This window comes from Alternaria metachromatica, assembly GCF_023757995.1.
Source record: "Alternaria metachromatica strain BMP 0045 chromosome Unknown scaffold_50, whole genome shotgun sequence".
NCBI lineage: Eukaryota > Fungi > Ascomycota > Dothideomycetes > Pleosporales > Pleosporaceae > Alternaria > Alternaria metachromatica.
Genome location: NW_026055541.1, coordinates 106,945 through 124,744, shown reverse-complemented (window position 1 = coordinate 124,744; position 17,800 = coordinate 106,945). Strand labels below are relative to the sequence as shown.

At 51.6% G+C, this 17,800-nt stretch overlaps 7 protein-coding genes across 7 annotated transcripts; 5 read left to right on the top strand and 2 right to left on the bottom strand.

The window, feature by feature from the left end:
- Positions 1–270: 270 nt before the first annotated feature.
- J4E83_010724 (uncharacterized protein) lies at positions 271–1,284 on the top strand (the record flags this gene model as incomplete). Its single annotated transcript, XM_049337604.1, has 1 exon — positions 271–1,284. The coding sequence occupies one exon, from the start codon at positions 271–273 to the stop codon at positions 1,282–1,284; it is 1,014 nt and encodes a 337-aa protein (XP_049183290.1).
- A 1,341-nt stretch (positions 1,285–2,625) lies between these two features.
- On the top strand, positions 2,626–5,282 carry J4E83_010723 (uncharacterized protein; the record flags this gene model as incomplete). The annotated part of the gene is made up of 5 exons (XM_049337603.1): positions 2,626–3,154; positions 3,214–3,236; positions 3,286–3,452; positions 3,498–5,054; positions 5,099–5,282. The coding sequence occupies 5 exons, from the start codon at positions 2,626–2,628 to the stop codon at positions 5,280–5,282; spliced, it is 2,460 nt and encodes an 819-aa protein (XP_049183289.1).
- Positions 5,283–7,782: 2,500 nt separating this feature from the next.
- Positions 7,783–8,034, top strand: J4E83_010722 (uncharacterized protein; the record flags this gene model as incomplete). Its single annotated transcript, XM_049337602.1, has 2 exons — positions 7,783–7,815; positions 7,870–8,034. The coding sequence occupies 2 exons, from the start codon at positions 7,783–7,785 to the stop codon at positions 8,032–8,034; spliced, it is 198 nt and encodes a 65-aa protein (XP_049183288.1).
- Positions 8,035–9,337: 1,303 nt separating this feature from the next.
- J4E83_010721 (uncharacterized protein) lies at positions 9,338–9,688 on the top strand (the record flags this gene model as incomplete). Its single annotated transcript, XM_049337601.1, has 2 exons — positions 9,338–9,548; positions 9,654–9,688. The coding sequence occupies 2 exons, from the start codon at positions 9,338–9,340 to the stop codon at positions 9,686–9,688; spliced, it is 246 nt and encodes an 81-aa protein (XP_049183287.1).
- Positions 9,689–11,426: 1,738 nt separating this feature from the next.
- On the top strand, positions 11,427–11,854 carry J4E83_010720 (uncharacterized protein; the record flags this gene model as incomplete). The annotated part of the gene is made up of 3 exons (XM_049337600.1): positions 11,427–11,492; positions 11,543–11,653; positions 11,699–11,854. The coding sequence occupies 3 exons, from the start codon at positions 11,427–11,429 to the stop codon at positions 11,852–11,854; spliced, it is 333 nt and encodes a 110-aa protein (XP_049183286.1).
- Positions 11,855–12,127: 273 nt separating this feature from the next.
- J4E83_010719 (uncharacterized protein) lies at positions 12,128–12,921 on the bottom strand (the record flags this gene model as incomplete). The annotated part of the gene is made up of 2 exons (XM_049337599.1): positions 12,128–12,168; positions 12,219–12,921. 2 exons carry the CDS (start codon positions 12,919–12,921, stop codon positions 12,128–12,130), a joined length of 744 nt encoding a protein of 247 aa, XP_049183285.1.
- Positions 12,922–16,777: 3,856 nt separating this feature from the next.
- Positions 16,778–17,428, bottom strand: J4E83_010718 (uncharacterized protein; the record flags this gene model as incomplete). The annotated part of the gene is made up of 1 exon (XM_049337598.1): positions 16,778–17,428. The coding sequence occupies one exon, from the start codon at positions 17,426–17,428 to the stop codon at positions 16,778–16,780; it is 651 nt and encodes a 216-aa protein (XP_049183284.1).
- Positions 17,429–17,800: the final 372 nt, after the last annotated feature.

The window sequence follows — 17,800 nt, the reverse complement described above, 5'->3', positions numbered from 1 at the left end:
CACTATGACAAGACGGGTGAAGGCCTCAATAGTGAAAATATGGAGAGTGCTTGCGGTGCAGGCATCGTCGCGTTCATACTCCGAAGACGACGCGCACTTGGTGATGGTGTTGATGAGGCAGGACGCAAAGTCCAGTGTCCAGGTGTTCGCCAATGCCAAGCCACTAACCTTCAGCCTCGGTGAAGTGATCCCTGCCACCATATCGCGATATCTCCATCATCGAAGCCTCCCAGATCTCTCAGCAATTGTTACCTGCAGCCGGCGGTCAGCATGTCACGAGCGCGCATTGTTCTCAATCGCGCACCTTTCAAACAATCCTGCCAATCCGCCAGCCGAACCTTCCGCTCCTCCAGCTACCATGCGCATCGCGATGTTCCCCTCCCCCTCCAATCCCGCATCCGCTGGTCATACTTCTGGTACGCCAGCATACTCGCCCTCGGCATCACGACTGGCCTAGGTGCTCGCCACTTTGCCGCGCCTCTCGGTCTTCCAGAGCCTGGGTCAAGAGAAGATGAAATCATCCTCGATTCTCTGCGGCGCGACATCGACGCTCTCGAAATCGTGCAATCCTTGCGCTCTCAGTCATACAACCTACATACCGACACAGCGCTCCGGTCAGGACCGGGAATAACGTCATCCCCTGGATCAAGTCGGAAGATATCAGCGTACAAAGGGTGGCTGGAGCTGGATCTGGACTTTGGAAGAGAAAATGAAGGCAAGAAAGGCATCTTGGGCGTCATGAGTGGCACGCGGGGATTGGGTGTACAAAGAGCATTCTGGAGTGCAGAGACAAGAGAGATGGTGGCTGTGGTCTGGATAGGAGGAGGAATGAGTGGGTGGCCCGGTGTTGCGCATGGCGGAGCTATCGCAACCATCTTTGAAGAGATCATGGCGAGGATGGTCAGAGGACCAGATGGCATTGTGGGTGTGTATACCGTCTCCAGCAACTCGGAGAGTGGCCTCATACTAACACTTAAGATAGAGCCAGTCCACCGTCCAGACTCCCTCAGCCTGACCTACGCCAAACCAACCTACAGCCTCGACTTCTACATCCTCCGTGCCTCCTTCTCGAAACCTGACCTCCCTCAATCCGAGCCGCCACCTGAACCTGAAGCGGAACCTACAAAGAGCTGGCTGGGATGGTTGTCGCCGCAGAAGGATCTGACGAAGAAGACCGACGCGTCGAGACATAAGCAGGAGATTGTTGCGACGCTGGAGAGCGTCGGTGGGGACCTTTGTGTCAAGGCTAAGGGCACGTTCAATGGAAGTAGCCCGGTTGTTTGAGGGGTTGCGGTGGCACCTCGTTGAAGAAGAAAAAACCTGAATACCCTGGCGCCTACGTTGACGTCAAATCATCTATTTTGAATGATTTTGTCTTGATGTAGGCTGCGGGCCTGTTCAGATCTCCTCGTACTAGTGATGAGATCAGGGAACGCCCCAGGTGGACGGAAGGGAGACTTGATGGGATACTTAAGAGTCGAGACGCAAGCTGAGATACCCAATAGCAAAATGATGAGACCAAACAGGTTACAAGAGATGTCACGATACCTGGGCTCGCGCATCTAACCAAGCAAGAAACTTGGCTCCATGTTGCAAAAAGAGATGGATGTTCGCTTGCATGGGCAAGAAGGAACAGAGCAAATCTCTCGCCCGGCATATGCTGCGCACCACATCAAGCACAATGAGAGCTACGAGTTCGACGATCTAATTTCAAAACCTGGGCAAAAAGAGCAAAAAACATACAACAGCGATTATTCGCGTGTGGTCACCCACCACGCTACTAATTCGCCGGTTAAAGGTTTGACGTGTGGAGAGCAAACGGGATCCGGTATACCCCTTTACCTGTGGTCGTATGTGAAGGAATGGGCAATCTTTTAGATTATGAACTCTTCCTCCAGCCTGTCTTTTATACCGCAAGTTGAGTACGATGACGAGCTCGGCTTTAACCTTGATCTGGACCCCGTAATGACCTGGATACAGACACAGTCTCACGTCTTGTTGACACGTTCACAGATGCTTCTAGTACCGGATACTCGCATATGGGGGCACCTTCACCACGGCTCCGCGCGCTAGACCGGCACTAACGCGGGTCAAAAAGCTTAGCGCGTGTACCTGCTGCTCCTACATCCTATGCGATGACCGTGTACTCAAGTCGGCACTGTAATGTTGATGAATTGACTGGAGGCGATGCGCGCATGTTCATTAAGACGGTTACTCCCGGAAGTGATTGCCAAATCAGGCGATCTGTGAATGGAATGAAGGTTGCGCTTGCTACCTCAGAACGTGCCCGGCTAGCGGCTGGTGGCTCTTGCTTCCATGCACCTCCAGCACCTGCCAGACCACCCGCGTGTATGCTTGCGTTGTTCAACTCACACTCACTGCCCTGCTGTTTGCACTCTTCACCTCTCTCCCGCTGCTGTTGCCTAGGCCTCTGCGATGCTGCGTCTGGTCGCCGCACTCCACATCTGCACCCCGACATCCTGATCCGACTATCCTCGCTCTTCCCAACATTCGTTTCCCGCATCACGGTCAATCACGAACTCCGGTCGGCCTACCGACGCCCCGAACCATACGCATACAAACGACAACAAGGCCTCGAGATCCGTTCCCATACGTCCAGGCGACATGTATCTACCACGGTGCGCCCAAGCTTTGTTGGCAGCTGGCCTGCTGCTATCCTCTCCGTCCGGCTCCGTCAACGTAGACGATGACGGTACATGGGTGGTTGGAATCATCGATGGCGACAAATGGCAAGTCAGAGACGACAGACAGCCATCTCTCTACACTGCCGACTATGGCGACTGCCTAGGCAAGAGCGCCATCAACGTTACACGGTTCGACGCAGCCTACTACAAAGACAACATGACCATCATCTTTCACCTGGAAGGCGAGACTGGGCTCCGAAGAGAAGACATTATGATGAATATCGGCGTTTATGCGTACGGCGAGAGTCGATTCGACCTGACCTTCAACCCTTGCGACGCCAACATACTCAGCGCTTGCCCCGTCAAAGCCGGCGTTCCCATCGAGGCGGCGGGCATCATACCGATCAATCAAGACGACGTCGCAGGGATCCCAGAGATTGCGTTGAGCATTCCCGACTTCGAAGGCCAGGCCATCCTGCGACTGTTCTCCAACTCCACACAGAACGAGGGTAAGTAGCCGCCACGAATAGCTCTCAAGATATCTTGCTAACTTATTACTAGTATGTAGCTCCCTTGCTATGCTTTGCCAACGTGGTGCTCAGACATCTTACTATTCGTATTCGTGCTAACAGCTTGACAGATCGGTTGTTTCGCGGCCCAGATCACCAACGGCTTCACATTCCAGCAGAAGAGCTCAGTGGGCTCAACGTTAGGGCTCTTCACTCTCATAGCCGTCGTTTCCTCTTTTACTACAGCCGCCTACGGATCCGACGTCCTCGAGATGCGCAAGCATTACGCCCATTCGCTGTCAGTGTCTGTGGTCTTCGCGGTATGGCACCACATCTTCTATAGCGGAGCGCTCTCGGTGAACTGGCCAAGCGTCCTCGTGGCCTTCTGGAGCAACTATGCCTGGGCTGGGGGTATGATCTACTCTGAGTCAATGCAGAACACGATCAACGATTTCATCGGCTCGAACAAAGGGAATACATCGCAAGTCGGTGCCGCAGGTACGGGCGAAAGTAATCCTCATCTAGGAGGAGGGGTCGACATTCACCAGATATACAAACGAGGCGTTCTTCCTCAGGGTCTGAATCTCCAAGCTGCCCTAGCAAAGCGCCGTCTCATCGACGCGACCACCGGATTCAAATATTACGGGTTGCCTGTAAAGCCTGGACTGCCACTTCCAGGCAACTATTCTGGATTCGCTGGTACCCTTGCGACGGAACACATCCCAGCAAGCAACGCCTTCATGACTGGACTGCTCTGGTTCTTAATCTTGATCGCATGCGGTGTTGTCTCTGTACTCTCCCTGAAAGTTGTCCTCGAAGGCTTGAGTAGCATACGCATTGTCAAAAAGCACCACCTGGCCTTTTTCCGAAGCCATTACCTTGCGTTTACTCTGTCGACCATCCTGCGGACAATCTTCATCGGATTTTACATGCTGACATTCCTGGCCATGTTCCAGTTCTCCTACCTAGCTCTTTCTGGTCCTGTTGCAGTCGCTTGTGCCGCTTTCTTCGTCGTAGTATTTGGCATAGGCAGTATCGCCGCCTACGCTTGTTTCTCCAGACTTCGGATCGGCAAGTATGCCTCGGAACCCGATCGACTAAACGTAGTCAAACGAAGATTGCACAAGATCATTCCATGGTTCAGCATTTCCAGAAACAGCAAAAATCCGCGCTCCGAAGACGAGACCTACATCGGTTCAATTCCTTGGTGGACGATACACGCTACGGCGGATACCACACCAATCCATAATGACGAGCGGTACACAACAAAGTTTGGTTGGCTGGCCTCTCGCTACAGGAGGACTCGTTGGTGGTTCTTCGTCGTCTGGCTGTTCTACGAATTCGTTCGAGCATGCTTCCTTGCTGGCGCATCTACGCAGCCCTTGGTCCAGGTCTTCGGTCTGCTCGCCGTTGAGATTATCGCTTTTATCGCCTTCACTATCCTTCGACCTTTTGAAGGACAGCGGCTGAACGTTTTGGCCGTGTATCTTCTCGGCTTTAGCAAGATCACCACTACAGGTCTTTCGGCAGCCTTTGATACACGGTTCGGTATCGCTCGTATCCCTACAACCGTTATTGGCATCATCATAATCGTCATTCAAGGTCTCTTGACAGTGGCCGTGATGGTTTTGATCCTGATCGGCGCTGTCTCAAGCTACCTGTCCATGTTGCGGAACCGCGAACAAATGGCGCCGTTGAGCTGGAACCCGATGCGTGAGAAGTACTATGCGCATATCGATTTCGCAGTGCAAGACATTCCGCGACCCCGTGCGGTGTCGATCAACTCGATGCCAGAGTTACCGAAGACACCGTACTTTGAAGTAAGACATGTGAAGCGGATAGCCAAGGTCGAGGACGAGGATGACGAGTTCATGCGAGAGATGGACAGCGATCATGCGACGTCCGAAATCTTGCTGCCTGAGGAAAGTCACGATACTCCCACAGACCGGCCCACCCAACGGCACAGGAGTGCAACTCTCCAGTCGCAAGCATCTTACTCAAGTCTACCCAAGGCGGCTCGCCTGCATCGCCCCAACTGGAGCAGACACGGGTACAGCGATTCGATGAGTCCCGGACGCCACAGGGCTTTGAGCGAAGCTCATATGAAGACTCCCAAGCAAAGTCATGAGACGATCGATACGTATCCAAGTCCACTCGGCATTCATCCTGAGGGGCCCATGACTCCAGCTCTTTCTTCTTCGGCGCTCTCGGACGCAGGCAATGTCGCCACCCCGGATAAGGAAGCAACAAGTCGAATGAGATTAGTCTCACGATCGAGCTCGAGGCCCAGACTGGATACTAGGATCACCGAGGAGACTACTATACCTCCCGTTCCGAAGAACAAAAATGCAAACTGAGCCCAGAATCATACGGAGCAGTCATACCACCGACATCAACAGCAGCAGAGACCTATACGCCGAGTACATCCTCATGCAACAGCTTTCGATCAGCTTACCCAGTATGATACGACGGTATATGAAGACACGTCAACCAAGAAAAAAACCGAACAGGCCTGCAGCCTACATCAACCTGAAAACCTACGAGATAGGTGACCTGACGTCGGCGTATGCTCTTGACCTGTTCGGGGTCTTTCTTGTATGAGGTGAAGAGCCCAACGAATTCCCGTGAAACATCGCATCGATCATCGAACATCGCTTCGGCACATCTGTATTGGTCTTTCAACACAGCATCAGCAATGAATACCCATGATTCTTCGACAACAACCCATATACCCCCAGCAACAAGCAGACGGCATTCCCTTTCTATTCTCTTCAGCAACATGACGTTGGCTGTATCTGCATAGGCTTCGCTACGGGAGAAAGAACATCTCGGCGCTTGATTTAGGATGTTGGATACGGCATGTTTACGAAGTGTATGAATAACGAACAAAGCCGGATTGTAGCTAAACGAAGGCAGGAGTGGCAATGCGCATAATGGAACAATGGTGATGATGAAACACTGCGTCGTTGATGGTGGGCTATGCTACCTTTGATGAGGTTGGTGCATGCATGCGTGATGTGTGGTGTTGGCCGGTTAGACTCCACTTGTACCAACTTTTTCCCTCGAGCGTCGAGCGGCGGCCCGCTCCTTGTGCGCAGAAGTCCGATGTCAGACATTGCGACGGCGCGTCACCAGCCACACCACACCAGACCAAGCGACAACACCAGCGCTAAACCTTCTCACCGCAAACATGGGTGCAAAACAATAATTCCTGAAACGCCCATGAGCCATGTCGGCTCCCAGCCGCTCTACTTAATCTCTAATCTCCACGACAGAGGGACATGGAGATTGAAAGCAAGATTGCGGTTCTGGGCATCGAGGGTCCGATCCAAGATCGTGTTTTGGTGTTAATTCCGATGTGCCAGGTTAGCCGTGCTATTTCCAGCAAATGCCTTGGAAAGATGCCATGGCCTCCAAGCGATATGAGCATACGGTCGGGCAGTCTAGACCACGATTTTTACTTGCAGTTGCTTGGAAAGCCTAGCTCCCGCGGTACGGATGATTACATGGGTTTGCGAAAAGGTGGTGAGACGTTGAGACGAAAACCCATGTGGCCCGCGTGCCGTTGCCCTGTTTGCTGAGATTGCCTGACGGACTGATGCCAATATGGGTGGATGACCCACGCACGCGTGTTTGAGCTGTGGCGTCACCTCATCAGCGAGGCGAGAGAGCGGCTGGAGAAGAGGCAGCACGGGTTGGGTGGAGATTTGGAGCCGCTGTTGTTTGCAAGGATGCGGAAGAGAATTAGATGGGCCGCCACAGATGGCTACGTCACAGTTACGGACACGGACGATGCAGGCTGCACGACAGTTCTGGGAATGTTGCAACGGTGGAGCCATGCCGGATAAGAGCATCTGGGGTGATCAAATATGGGTGAATGATGGCTACAGGTGAGGAGAAGGAGGTGGGCGGGCAGGCGTGGTTGGCACGATAACGGTCGTCTGGCGTCGCACAATGTCGAGCAGCGGTAGTGTTGGCGCACCAAATCAGCAGCATGGGCTTATCAAAAGTCGGTCTACCTGCTTCGGGGGCTGCCATGGCAAAGGCATCGCGATCGTGAGAGGCGGGCGTTGCGTTACCCATGGGCCCAGCCACGCGCAGGCTGCGATCGCTACTGCATCAGGGCCGGGCAGTGACGTCGGCGCTCTTTAAGGTTGTGGCGCGCGACCCACACCCGACGTCGACGTCGCAGGGCCAACCCTGTTTTGCGCGACTGCTTTGAGCGCGTCCGCTGCCCATCCTTGCCGCATCGGGCGGCTTGGTTGGCGCAAACCTGACTTTTCCCGCTGACGTTGCGAGCTTGGCTATTTGCAGACGCAGCACAGTCACCTGCAGGAATGGAGTTTGAGTCGGGAAATTTCGTTACGCAGGCCAAAGATTGAGGTGAAGGATCTGGAGGACAAGGGGGCACGGACGCCGCGTGACGTAGCCGTTGTGCAAGGGCGGTCGTTGTTCCGGCGCCTGGCTCGCGGCTGCTTATAAGTGAGAGGGCTCAAAGCCCTTTGTTGTGATACCACACTCTCCCCAAACCATACCATCTACCAACGAACCTACGAACACTCGCCTCTCTACCTCGAGTCCTCCATCCACTACACCACCGAAGCCTTCACCAGAACAACACCGCTATCATGGGTGCCGTCGTCTCTTGCATCAAGTCGGTCGTACGTATCCCTCACTCACCTACTCATAGCGACCGTTCCTAACATTCTGTCTAGTTCCGCACCATCGGAAACTGCATCATGGCCATTGTCAACGCCATCGCTGCTGGTCTTAAGGCAATCATCAACGCCATCGTCTCCCTCTTCGGCATCATCATCAGCTGCCTCACCTGCGGACGCGGCGGCGGCCGAAAGAGGACAACGCATACTAGTAGAGTCTAGTGTGAACCCGTTTCCCACATGTCGCCGTACTGATCATTACTTCCCCTTGTGAAGGATGGCGCATGAGGAGATACGGGTACTACTAAGGCGCTATATCTACTACCCAACTACTACTACGACGACGAACGACGATCGGTCGACGGCCGTTACTTCTTCATTGCCTGGACCACATGACGATACGATACGTGTACAACACATCACCGCGTAGTCTTCGCAAAGTAACGGACGGAGCGCGATTGTCTCTTTTCGGACGAGAGAGTGTGGATGTTTATACCCTTTACTATACCCCCGGTATGGGGCAAGGAAGACGGATGCGGTAATGAACGAAACAGCAAGCATGGAGTTTGAGCGAACACTTTTTCCTTTTGTTTTGTACAGTCTGAGAGAGATGGATGCCAAAGGGTCGTGGAGAGGAAATCATTCTTGATCGATCACGGACCTGTCGCATAGATACCCCCAGCTTTCAATCAGACTTACTATAATACCCACTCAACCGTCTTCTTCTGGTGACTGCTTCTTTTTCATTGTTGACGCCCTGACCCGTTACTCAAGGTAACCACAGGTTGCCCCCATCAACATTATCCAAAGACGCTTTACTTGCCTACCACAGCCTACTGCAGTATCGGCTCCCCAATTTACCCTTCGTCACCATGGTTGCCCTGTTGCATTTGCATTGCAGGACGTCGACAACGCAGATGGTGGAAACAATAGCGTCTGCGCCACACATGCGTAGTGCATGCGCTTGCATGACGCCGTTGAAACGCTGTTAGCACGCTACAGGAACTTTCCTAAACTAAGACCACTTCAGCACTAAACCTGAACATCTGACTCTCATGCGTTGAAGGAACTCGACAATGCGAATCTGCTGATGTCGATATGGATGTTGTTGCTGACGACGTCGATGTCATTCTAGGTGTCGCCGTATACAAGGAAAAAGCTGAAAAGTTGCGCTGCTGTATACGTTGATACGAAAACTAACATTATCCCAGTATGACGGTAATGTAGACTTCTGAGGTGGGTGTTGAAATCTTTTGGTCCGTGGTGCTCATCAAGCCAATGAAGGAAGACAACATCAGGATATGTTTGTCTCGTTGCTCAGACAAAATCTCCAAGTAAAAATAGTGAGTTTGATAACTTTCATATCGTCAAAGATGTCGCGACCACATTTCGGGATGTCAAACATTTCCCTCACTATTGCGACACCAAAACTCAATCACATCTCTCTCACTTACGCCATTCTCAAACCACCAACTCTACACAACAATCCCTCCTCGCACCCCACCCCACAAACGCAATTCCCAAAATGGACGCAGCAATGTTCCCGCAACTCGCCTTCATAGTCTTCCTCGCCCTCATGGTCATTCTGATCATCTTCTATTCCATCACATCCTTCTATATCCCCGCCATCAACGACCTCATCATCTCCGTATTCAAGCACATGCGACTGGCTCAACGTCAAGAAGCCCGGAACGCGCGAGACGCCAACAAAGGACATGAAGGCTGGATCACAGATGGTATGCACCCGATGTACACTATCCACAGCTGAAAGACTGACATCTCGTGTAGGTATGAGCGGAGACATCCATTCGGCCTTACATATTGGTAGCGGTGGGACACAGAATGCTCCGATCTGGATTTCGGTCTCGAATACTGATGGTGTGCCTGTGACTCAGCGTGGCGTAAGACGGGAAAGTCGACAACAGGTATGTGGGCGCGGTGAAACTCGCGGTTCCTCAGGTTGACTGACGTGTAGAGACTGACGCGTAGAAGTGAGATGCTGGTCGGTAGCACGAGTATGCTTGGGTGATGGGGGATGTATAGATGGCTTGGCGTATATACCGCGACGCAGGGGAGGGTTAGAGATGAGGAGAGACTAAGTAGCGTATTTGTCTTCAACGTGCCATGTAGACGACAAGACTCATGATCGCGACAAAGACGTCGACGTATACATACTTGCAGAGGTATACAACGCAAGGATATCAATACACCATCCTCATCATTCTCTCGTACCAACCACTCATCTCCCCTCCTCCTATCATGCCTACCCACCCCACCGCATAAACCCAAAAACAGCATTCAGCACAACCCCCATAACAACAGCAACCTGTCTCCTCCTCGTCCAAACCCCTTCCTCCCTAAACCCCCACACCAAACTTCCCAGCGGAAAGAAGAAGCCCGTCAGATACCCATACAACATATCATCCAACCCGCCTTCTTCCACCGCAAACCCCGCGCCCCAGCCCGCATCCGTGCCAGCACCACCAGCCCCCGCAGCGCCACCAGTAAGCGAAGCAGAGGGGTCATTAGCAGAAGAATCCAGCCACCTGTCTTCCAAGACACGAATCTGTGCGGGCGTGGGCATGGTATCGGGCGTATGCGTAAACGAGAGATTCTGCGTAAACGTCGCCCTAAGAGAAGCGATTTCATCCCTCGTAAAGCCCGAACTTAGCAATCTATCAAACCCCTGAGCTTGAGGCACGGTATTCGCCGTATTCGTTGTAGCCGTCGAGCTACGTCTCCGTGCATTGTGATGATCTATAGTCGTACTACTTGCGCGCCGTCCCTGCGTAGAATACGAAGATGTACTAAAATGCGACTTCAACGCTATCTCTGTGTTCTGGGCGAGGGTGGCTTCGCTGGCGAGTTCGGGGGCGGAGAGCGCGTCGCCGAGGGAACAGTGGATGTAGTATTTCTTTGCTGAGGGGGGTATGTCTGTTGTTGTGCCGTATTCGATCGCGGGTGTTTCTCGTAGAGGTTGTTTCCCTTTGCTCTTGCTGGCTTCGCCGCTACCGCTTCCCACTGCATCGCTATTCTTGGTGTTTCGAGGAGGTGGTGGTGGCGGTAATCTCAACGATTTCGATAACGGCTCGGTGTCTGCGAGCACCTTGCCCGCGTAGATGAGGCGTAGACGCGCCGAGGCATGTTCGGATGGGAGGTGTTGGCGGATGAGCTGCTTGAGGGAGAGGGTCGCAATCGTTCGTGGGGTATGTATTGAAAGTGGAAGGTCCGGTACTGAGGCTGTGAAGCGTATGATGAGGTAAATGAGTTGCTCGGGGAGAGCTGGCGCATTCGACATGGTGGATGTGGAGGGCTGCGGCGGCTCCTTCGGGTGAAGATGATCGTGAGCTATTACATTAGTATCGTGTACCTGTCCGGGATCATAACGGTCGTAGCTTCATTATTCGCAATGGTGTGGTATGTCTGGTGGTGATCCTGCGGTTCGCGATGTTCGCGCTATCGACCATGCGACGCGGCAGCTCGCCCGGAGCTTAGCAGCGCTGAGGTCATTATATCCGAAGTGCATCCCGCCATGTTGACTGCCCCTCTTTAGCCATTCGCTACATCACCCCTCCTCGCATCTGATCAGTTGTTCATACTGACTTGTTCTCAAGATGACGATCATTCACATTGTATTATTCGAGTGGAAGTCTACAGCTTCACCAGAGCAGATCTCAGAAGTACCTTCATAGCCATCTAAACATGCATCATTCATACTAATACATCATAGGCTTGCAGTCGTATGCTTGGCCTGAAAGACCAGTGCATTCATCCAACTTCCCAAAAGCCATACATCAAGTCCTTCTCAGGTGGCAAGAACAACAGCCCCGAAGGCCACAGCGTATGTCATGTTCCCAAGTTCCCTCACAGCTGCTAACATGCGCAGGGCAATTCGACCCATGGTTTCGTAGTGGAGTTTGAGAATGAAGAGGACCGCGACTACTACGTATACAAAGACCCTGCCCATCAGGAGTTTGTGAAGTTGGCTGGAGAGGTAGCGAATGGCGTCAAAGTCTTCGATTACGAACCAGGGAAGATGTAGATGTAGTGTCAGTAACGAATGAAAGATACCACTGGCACCCAGTGCTGCAAGTATGCTGCCGACTCGTGCAGGTCTGATGGTCTCCAGACAGCGCTGTTGTTGCACTTGCAATGGTAGTGTCGCGAGTGTATTGCAGGTACGTGGAGAAGCCAAGTAGCAATCGTGCTACCGGTGGTGGCAATGATATTCCAATTATGTCATATGTATGTGTAACGCCGAAGATGCAACGCCGGCAATGCTTCTATAAGGTATAGTGATCGAATCGTAAGGGTATCATGATACGCTGAAGGACTCTCCGCAGCCACATTGCTCCGCTGCAAGATGTTAGTTTTGGTCCCTCGTAGTACATTGTGTCGATGCTTACTGATGTTGGGGTTCTTGAAGATGAAGCGCTCGTTCAGCTTGTCTTCCAGCCAGTCCATCTCGCTTCCAATGATGTTCAAAAGCGCCTTGTTGTCGATCAGGACCTTGACGCCATCCTGGTCAACCTGCTCGTCCAGCGGGCTTGGCTTGTCCACGTACTCCAAATGATATGCCAGCCCCGAGCAACCCTTTGCCTTTGTACCAATCCGGATAAGCTTGGGCTCTGGTAGTTCAAGGAGTTCGCGGAGGTGCGATACTGCCGACTGTGAAAGCTTAATGGTGGCCTTCCGTGGCCCGAAGTTGTAGCGACGCGGCCGTAACGGCTTGCTGGCACCGGCTGCCTGCTGTGGCTTCTGTGCTTCGCCTTCGGGTATGCTCACGTTCGGTTGCTCGGAAGGTGTCGCGGGGATGTGTTCTTGCGGCGGTAGTTGTGGGGTCTTCGCATTGTTTGCCTCGGCTGCTCCACCAGCTATCGATGTGTCGGGTACGCCAGCATTCCTTGGTGGCGGTTGGGGGTATAGCGAAGAAGGGTGGTACGCAGTCGCCGTCTGCATCTGACGCTTAGCTGACTGTCGATACGGTATCGACGAGGCGAAGGTGCGCGCGCATTGCGGGCATCTGCGGGGAGTAGCCGAGGGGGCGGCGAATCGTAGGAATGTCGAGCTGGAGCGCGCAAAGGCAGTTGTGGTTCGAGGCAGCGACATGGTCAGAGGGCGAGAGGTCCTAGGAGTGCTGTGCGTGGACTTGGTAAGGCGCGTGTGTTGAGTGAATAGATGACAAGGTATGGCTGGTGCATTGTCACTAAATTCGCCGAAGCCTATGTCATCCGCGGCGATTTCCGGGGCAATTTGACACGATTATAAAGCACGCGTTGATTGGCTGCCAATCTCCCGAAGGCTCGGAACTTCGGAATCACAAGTCACACCATCATAAGCCCACCTCGAAAGTTCACCTGGGCACCTTGTCTTCGAACAAGCCACCCATTGTAACCTACCCAGGAACCTGCGGACTCTCTCGTGTGTCTGATTGCGTAGCTTATTGACTTTGCGCAATATGTAAGTGGCTTGTCCCGCTCTGCGTGGTCGCAGTCAAGTCAATGGTAATCCTATTCCATGGTTTGGTGCTGCTTCGCCCGCGAACAACTCAGGCCAACCACGGATCGTAGCAACAGACCGATAATTGTAGTATCGAGCATTTCCAATGGGTCAGCCACATAAATGCAGTGGTAAATTTTTCACAAGTATAAACCCGCGTCCTTTTCTTCATATCCGTCCTCACCGCCGCCTTTAACACCAGCGACACTGCACACAAGAAACAACGCCGCCCGAACCACGACCCTATCCCCTCAAGTCCACGCATGGCCGCATCGACCATGCAAAGTACACAAGAGTCTTTGTTTATGGCCTTACCACCCGAACTGCGCTGTTACGTCTACGACTATCTGCCTGAGCGTGCTTACAAAAACGTATTCCCCACGCCAGGTATCTGCACCTGGGCAATGTATCGAATGCCAACCGCCGTACTTCAATTGAACAAGACGGTTCTCGGAGAGGCTAAAGAACATTCGAGGGCAATCAACTTGGATATGCCACCTAAAGTTGTCATTGGCCCAACACTCACTGGAAGGGATGCTGTGTTCGCTTTGATGTCTGACATCTTCCATGAGGCTAGCAAACGACGCTATACAGCATCAGGTCAAGCCCAAAAGGACGACAATGGGACCAAACTCATCAGTCTCGTCCTCGCATCCTGGTATAACGAAACCATTTTGCCGCTACCGCTGCAGAACCTCAACCCGGACGGTGATAGCGTAGTCCGCAACCCAAGGGAGTGCACACCCGAGGACCTGCATCTATTCGTGGGACACACTTTGAAGAGAATGGAACGTAAAAAGACATGCGAAATCAGCATACGAATCTTGGTGCGCTCCTGGGAAGACGAGCACTCCCCATGGGGGCGGCAAGAAGAAGAGCATTTTATGCTTTGTGAGATGTTGATTGCAAGCGACATTGCACGGCGGTCGCTAAGTGGCGTATCGGGTCGCTCACTGACGATCGTCCTGTTGGATCACTGGTTTAGGCACGACTTCAAGCGACATATACAGATGATACAAAGAGTGTTCTGGAACGTCAGGGTTAGAAAGCCAAGGGCGCCGGATCGAGTACTCTTCAGGATACCCAATCTGTGAACGATGGATGCCACTAGCGCGCACCTTATCCGCTTGTTGACAGCCAGTCAAACCGAGCTCGGTCGCAGTGACAAAAGAGCGACAATGCGTCTCGAAGATTTACTTTGTATTACTTAAGCTCAACTAGGTCCTGAAAAAATCTTCCGGGTAGACGTCTACATTATCTTACGGACTGCTCACTTCTTCACATTTGATAGTGTGTGTGCAGCAAAATGCGATATACGATCTGGTCACCTCTAGTAGTGTTGAAGAATCGACAATGCTTGAGAAGGCCTTACTTTGTGATACAGCATGATGTGATTCGATCGCCGCTTAGAATTGAGTAAATGCCTTATGCACCTTCCACCAATCTAATTGTCCCTATCTCTTTTGCTTGCGTAGCCTATCTAAGATCTCTTTGGTACGATGTGTCCTGCAAAGAAGCAAGGTATACCTTTAGCATTTCAACTATCCCCTTATAGTTCTGCGATAGCAGGAGTAACAATACCGTCCGCTCTTACGAGTCGTTCGTGTAAGAGCGGGCCTTACCACATTTGCCCATAAGCTAAACCACGTCCTTGTGCATCAACGTTATTTCCTTTAGACTATCGCCCCTATTAACAAAACGTGTCGCTACTTAGCCATAGCTCCATAAAGAAAATTTCGTGGTGTAGACCTTTGCTCCTGACGGCGAACGTGATGCGACGCGCTTTCTAATTGATCGACTTCGCCAGGTAGCGGCGTAGAGGCCCCTTCGATCAATACGCAACATCGCCAACATCACCATTCTACGGCCAGTAACCAAGTTCAGCGCCCGAAGGATCTTTGTGATTTGCGAGACTTCCAATATGATCAAGATACATGATTAGAGGTTTGCCTACAACATGCCGTCTTTGGAGCCAACGAACTTTCCGGCCTTGGTTGAAACATCGACAGTCTAGCTTGCACCTGCAACGGTACAGATGGTCAACAAACAACAGTCTTCGGGATCGCAAGTCCCACCTTCTAGCCGCTGGACAATTTGGAAGTCATCATGCTGACTCTTAGTGTTGCGATCCACGGTCGGATCATGATCAATGCACCGAGAGACACTGATGGAATATCACACAATTCCTCGCGCATATATTTCACAAGCAATCTCGAACGGGTCAATGTATCTAGAGTGTTAATTGATACAAGTAGTTTTGAGTCTTTGTTCGAAATTTACTTGTAGCAGAAGTATACGTTGTCTTCGGGAGTCTTTACTTGTTAACATGTAGTGGCATGTATGCGGCAAGCGCGGTTTACGTTCTAGCTACCTTTGATGTATGCAGGACTAGAAAACAACTGAACACCTGCCTCCCAGGAGTCTACATTACCATGGGCTCTCACACAAATTTCATTATCATACTAATGTAGGCGGTAATACATCTGTTGGATTGTTTCCTTGCAGAAGGTGGTTTGGCAAACGGATGGGCCTCGCAACGCGACTTGACACGCGACATCGAATGTGCAAAGGATCTGTTCGTGCAAGTTTGACGCGAAACTCTTGTTTGTCAAGTTCTTGGTTTTGATAGTACCTAGGTATACTACCCGGGTATCGCACGAAGTCGTCACAGCTAGCATAGCAGACTGCTATATCACAAACTGGTAAGTAGGTCATTTGCTAGAAACAGACTATCCAAGCTTCGATTAACTAGCTTCGACATCACAAACGACTCCGGAAGAGACATAGGGCCTAGCCAAGGTCTCAAGGGAAGGAGAAGGTAGACACCACCAGCATCGTCCATGAATACATTCGAAACCAAGGCCGTCGACTTATCTTCGAACGCGAGTTCACAGCTGCGCGTGGATACAGAACACAAATGTTTGCGAGCAGATTGACGTATTTAGACTGATGGTATCTTAAAGATGCGCTGAGTTCGCGTATGTGTCGACCGTGAATGTTGAAGAGTCTTCCATAGCCGTGGAAACGTTTGCTTGCTGCAAGCTGCTCAAGCCCCTGCTGTTGACCTTTGCTGCCGGTTGAGGTAACTACCATCCGTGTCGCTTGCATTCTACAGAAATATCATCAACTATATGATTAACCTAGACGTATACATTGACTTGGAGACTACCGTTTTATCAGGATCTGGTAGTATGTATTCAGCAACACATCCGTGTCGCATGCATTCTACAAATATATTATCGACAATACGGTTAAGCTGGACGTCTACGTTGACTTCGAGACTACCCGTTTGTTAGGATTTGGTGAAATGTATTCAGCAACATGCGACATAAATCTACTTGCTGCTGCTATTAGCTCACCAGTTCGTGATCTACCGAATGTAGTAGAGTCGGAACAAAGGCTTGAGGGAGTATAGAGCGGCTTCAAATTTCTCTCGTGAAAGACTATTGTAAGGCCCGTTCAACCCTCAAAAGCTCCGTACCCGGACGAGAGGGACGACTGAGTCAGTATGAATCCAACGTGACCGCAGTAGCTCAACCACATCTTCGTGTCCCTTATTTGACGCAAGCATCATCGCTGTGTTCCCAAACTTAGTTGTCGCCGATATATCAATCTTGTCACTAGTGAGCAACACTTCGACAATGTCTTCAAGCCCCTTCACTGCCGCAAACATCAGTGCCGACATTCCATGCTCGGTCTTCATGTTAACGTCGACCCTATCAACGCCAATCAGTAGCTTGACTATGCTCGTGAAGCCTGCCGTTACTGCTTCCATTAGGGGCGTCCAATCTCCAGTGGGTACTCCGTTGACTTCAGTCCTCTCGTCGTCGAGCAGTAGCTCAACGATGTCCAAGTTTTCATTCGTCACGGCCATCATTAAAGCTGTACATCCGGTCTTGTCTTGCGCGTTGACTTTGAGCTTGTCAGAGCTCAGAAGCATCTTCACGATTTCCTTTCCTCCTTTTCTCACCGCTTGGATAAGTGGCGTTGGTCGCGCTCCAGTTGCGGCTCCATGATTGACGTCGACGCCAACCTTGACTAGCACATCGACAGTGTCTTTGTCTCGATACTCTATCGCCCACATGAGTGGTGTGGGTATAATGTACTGCGTCTTCATGTCCCCAGTGCTATTCTGAAACAGCAGTTCGAGCACTTCAATATTCCCATGCTTGGCAGCCCAACGGCAACGCATCCCAAAGCTCGCATCCAGCTCTTTCAATTCTGCGTTTCGAGATTGAATCAAGCTAGCGCATAGCTGTCCAATGTAGTGGTTGTCTCTCGAAACATACCATATGTGATGCTGCCAATGTGTTTGCGCATAACCATAGAACGTGAATTCGTGCTCTGGATTGGAGTTCATTGAACCACGCAGTTCTGCAAGGGTCTTGCTGAGATCGAACTTAGGTTGCTTTCTAGACCCGAGAAGCTTCTTGGCAAGCTGTCGAGTAGTGCTGGTAGTACCCATAGTGCTTTGCAGGATGCTAGCCGG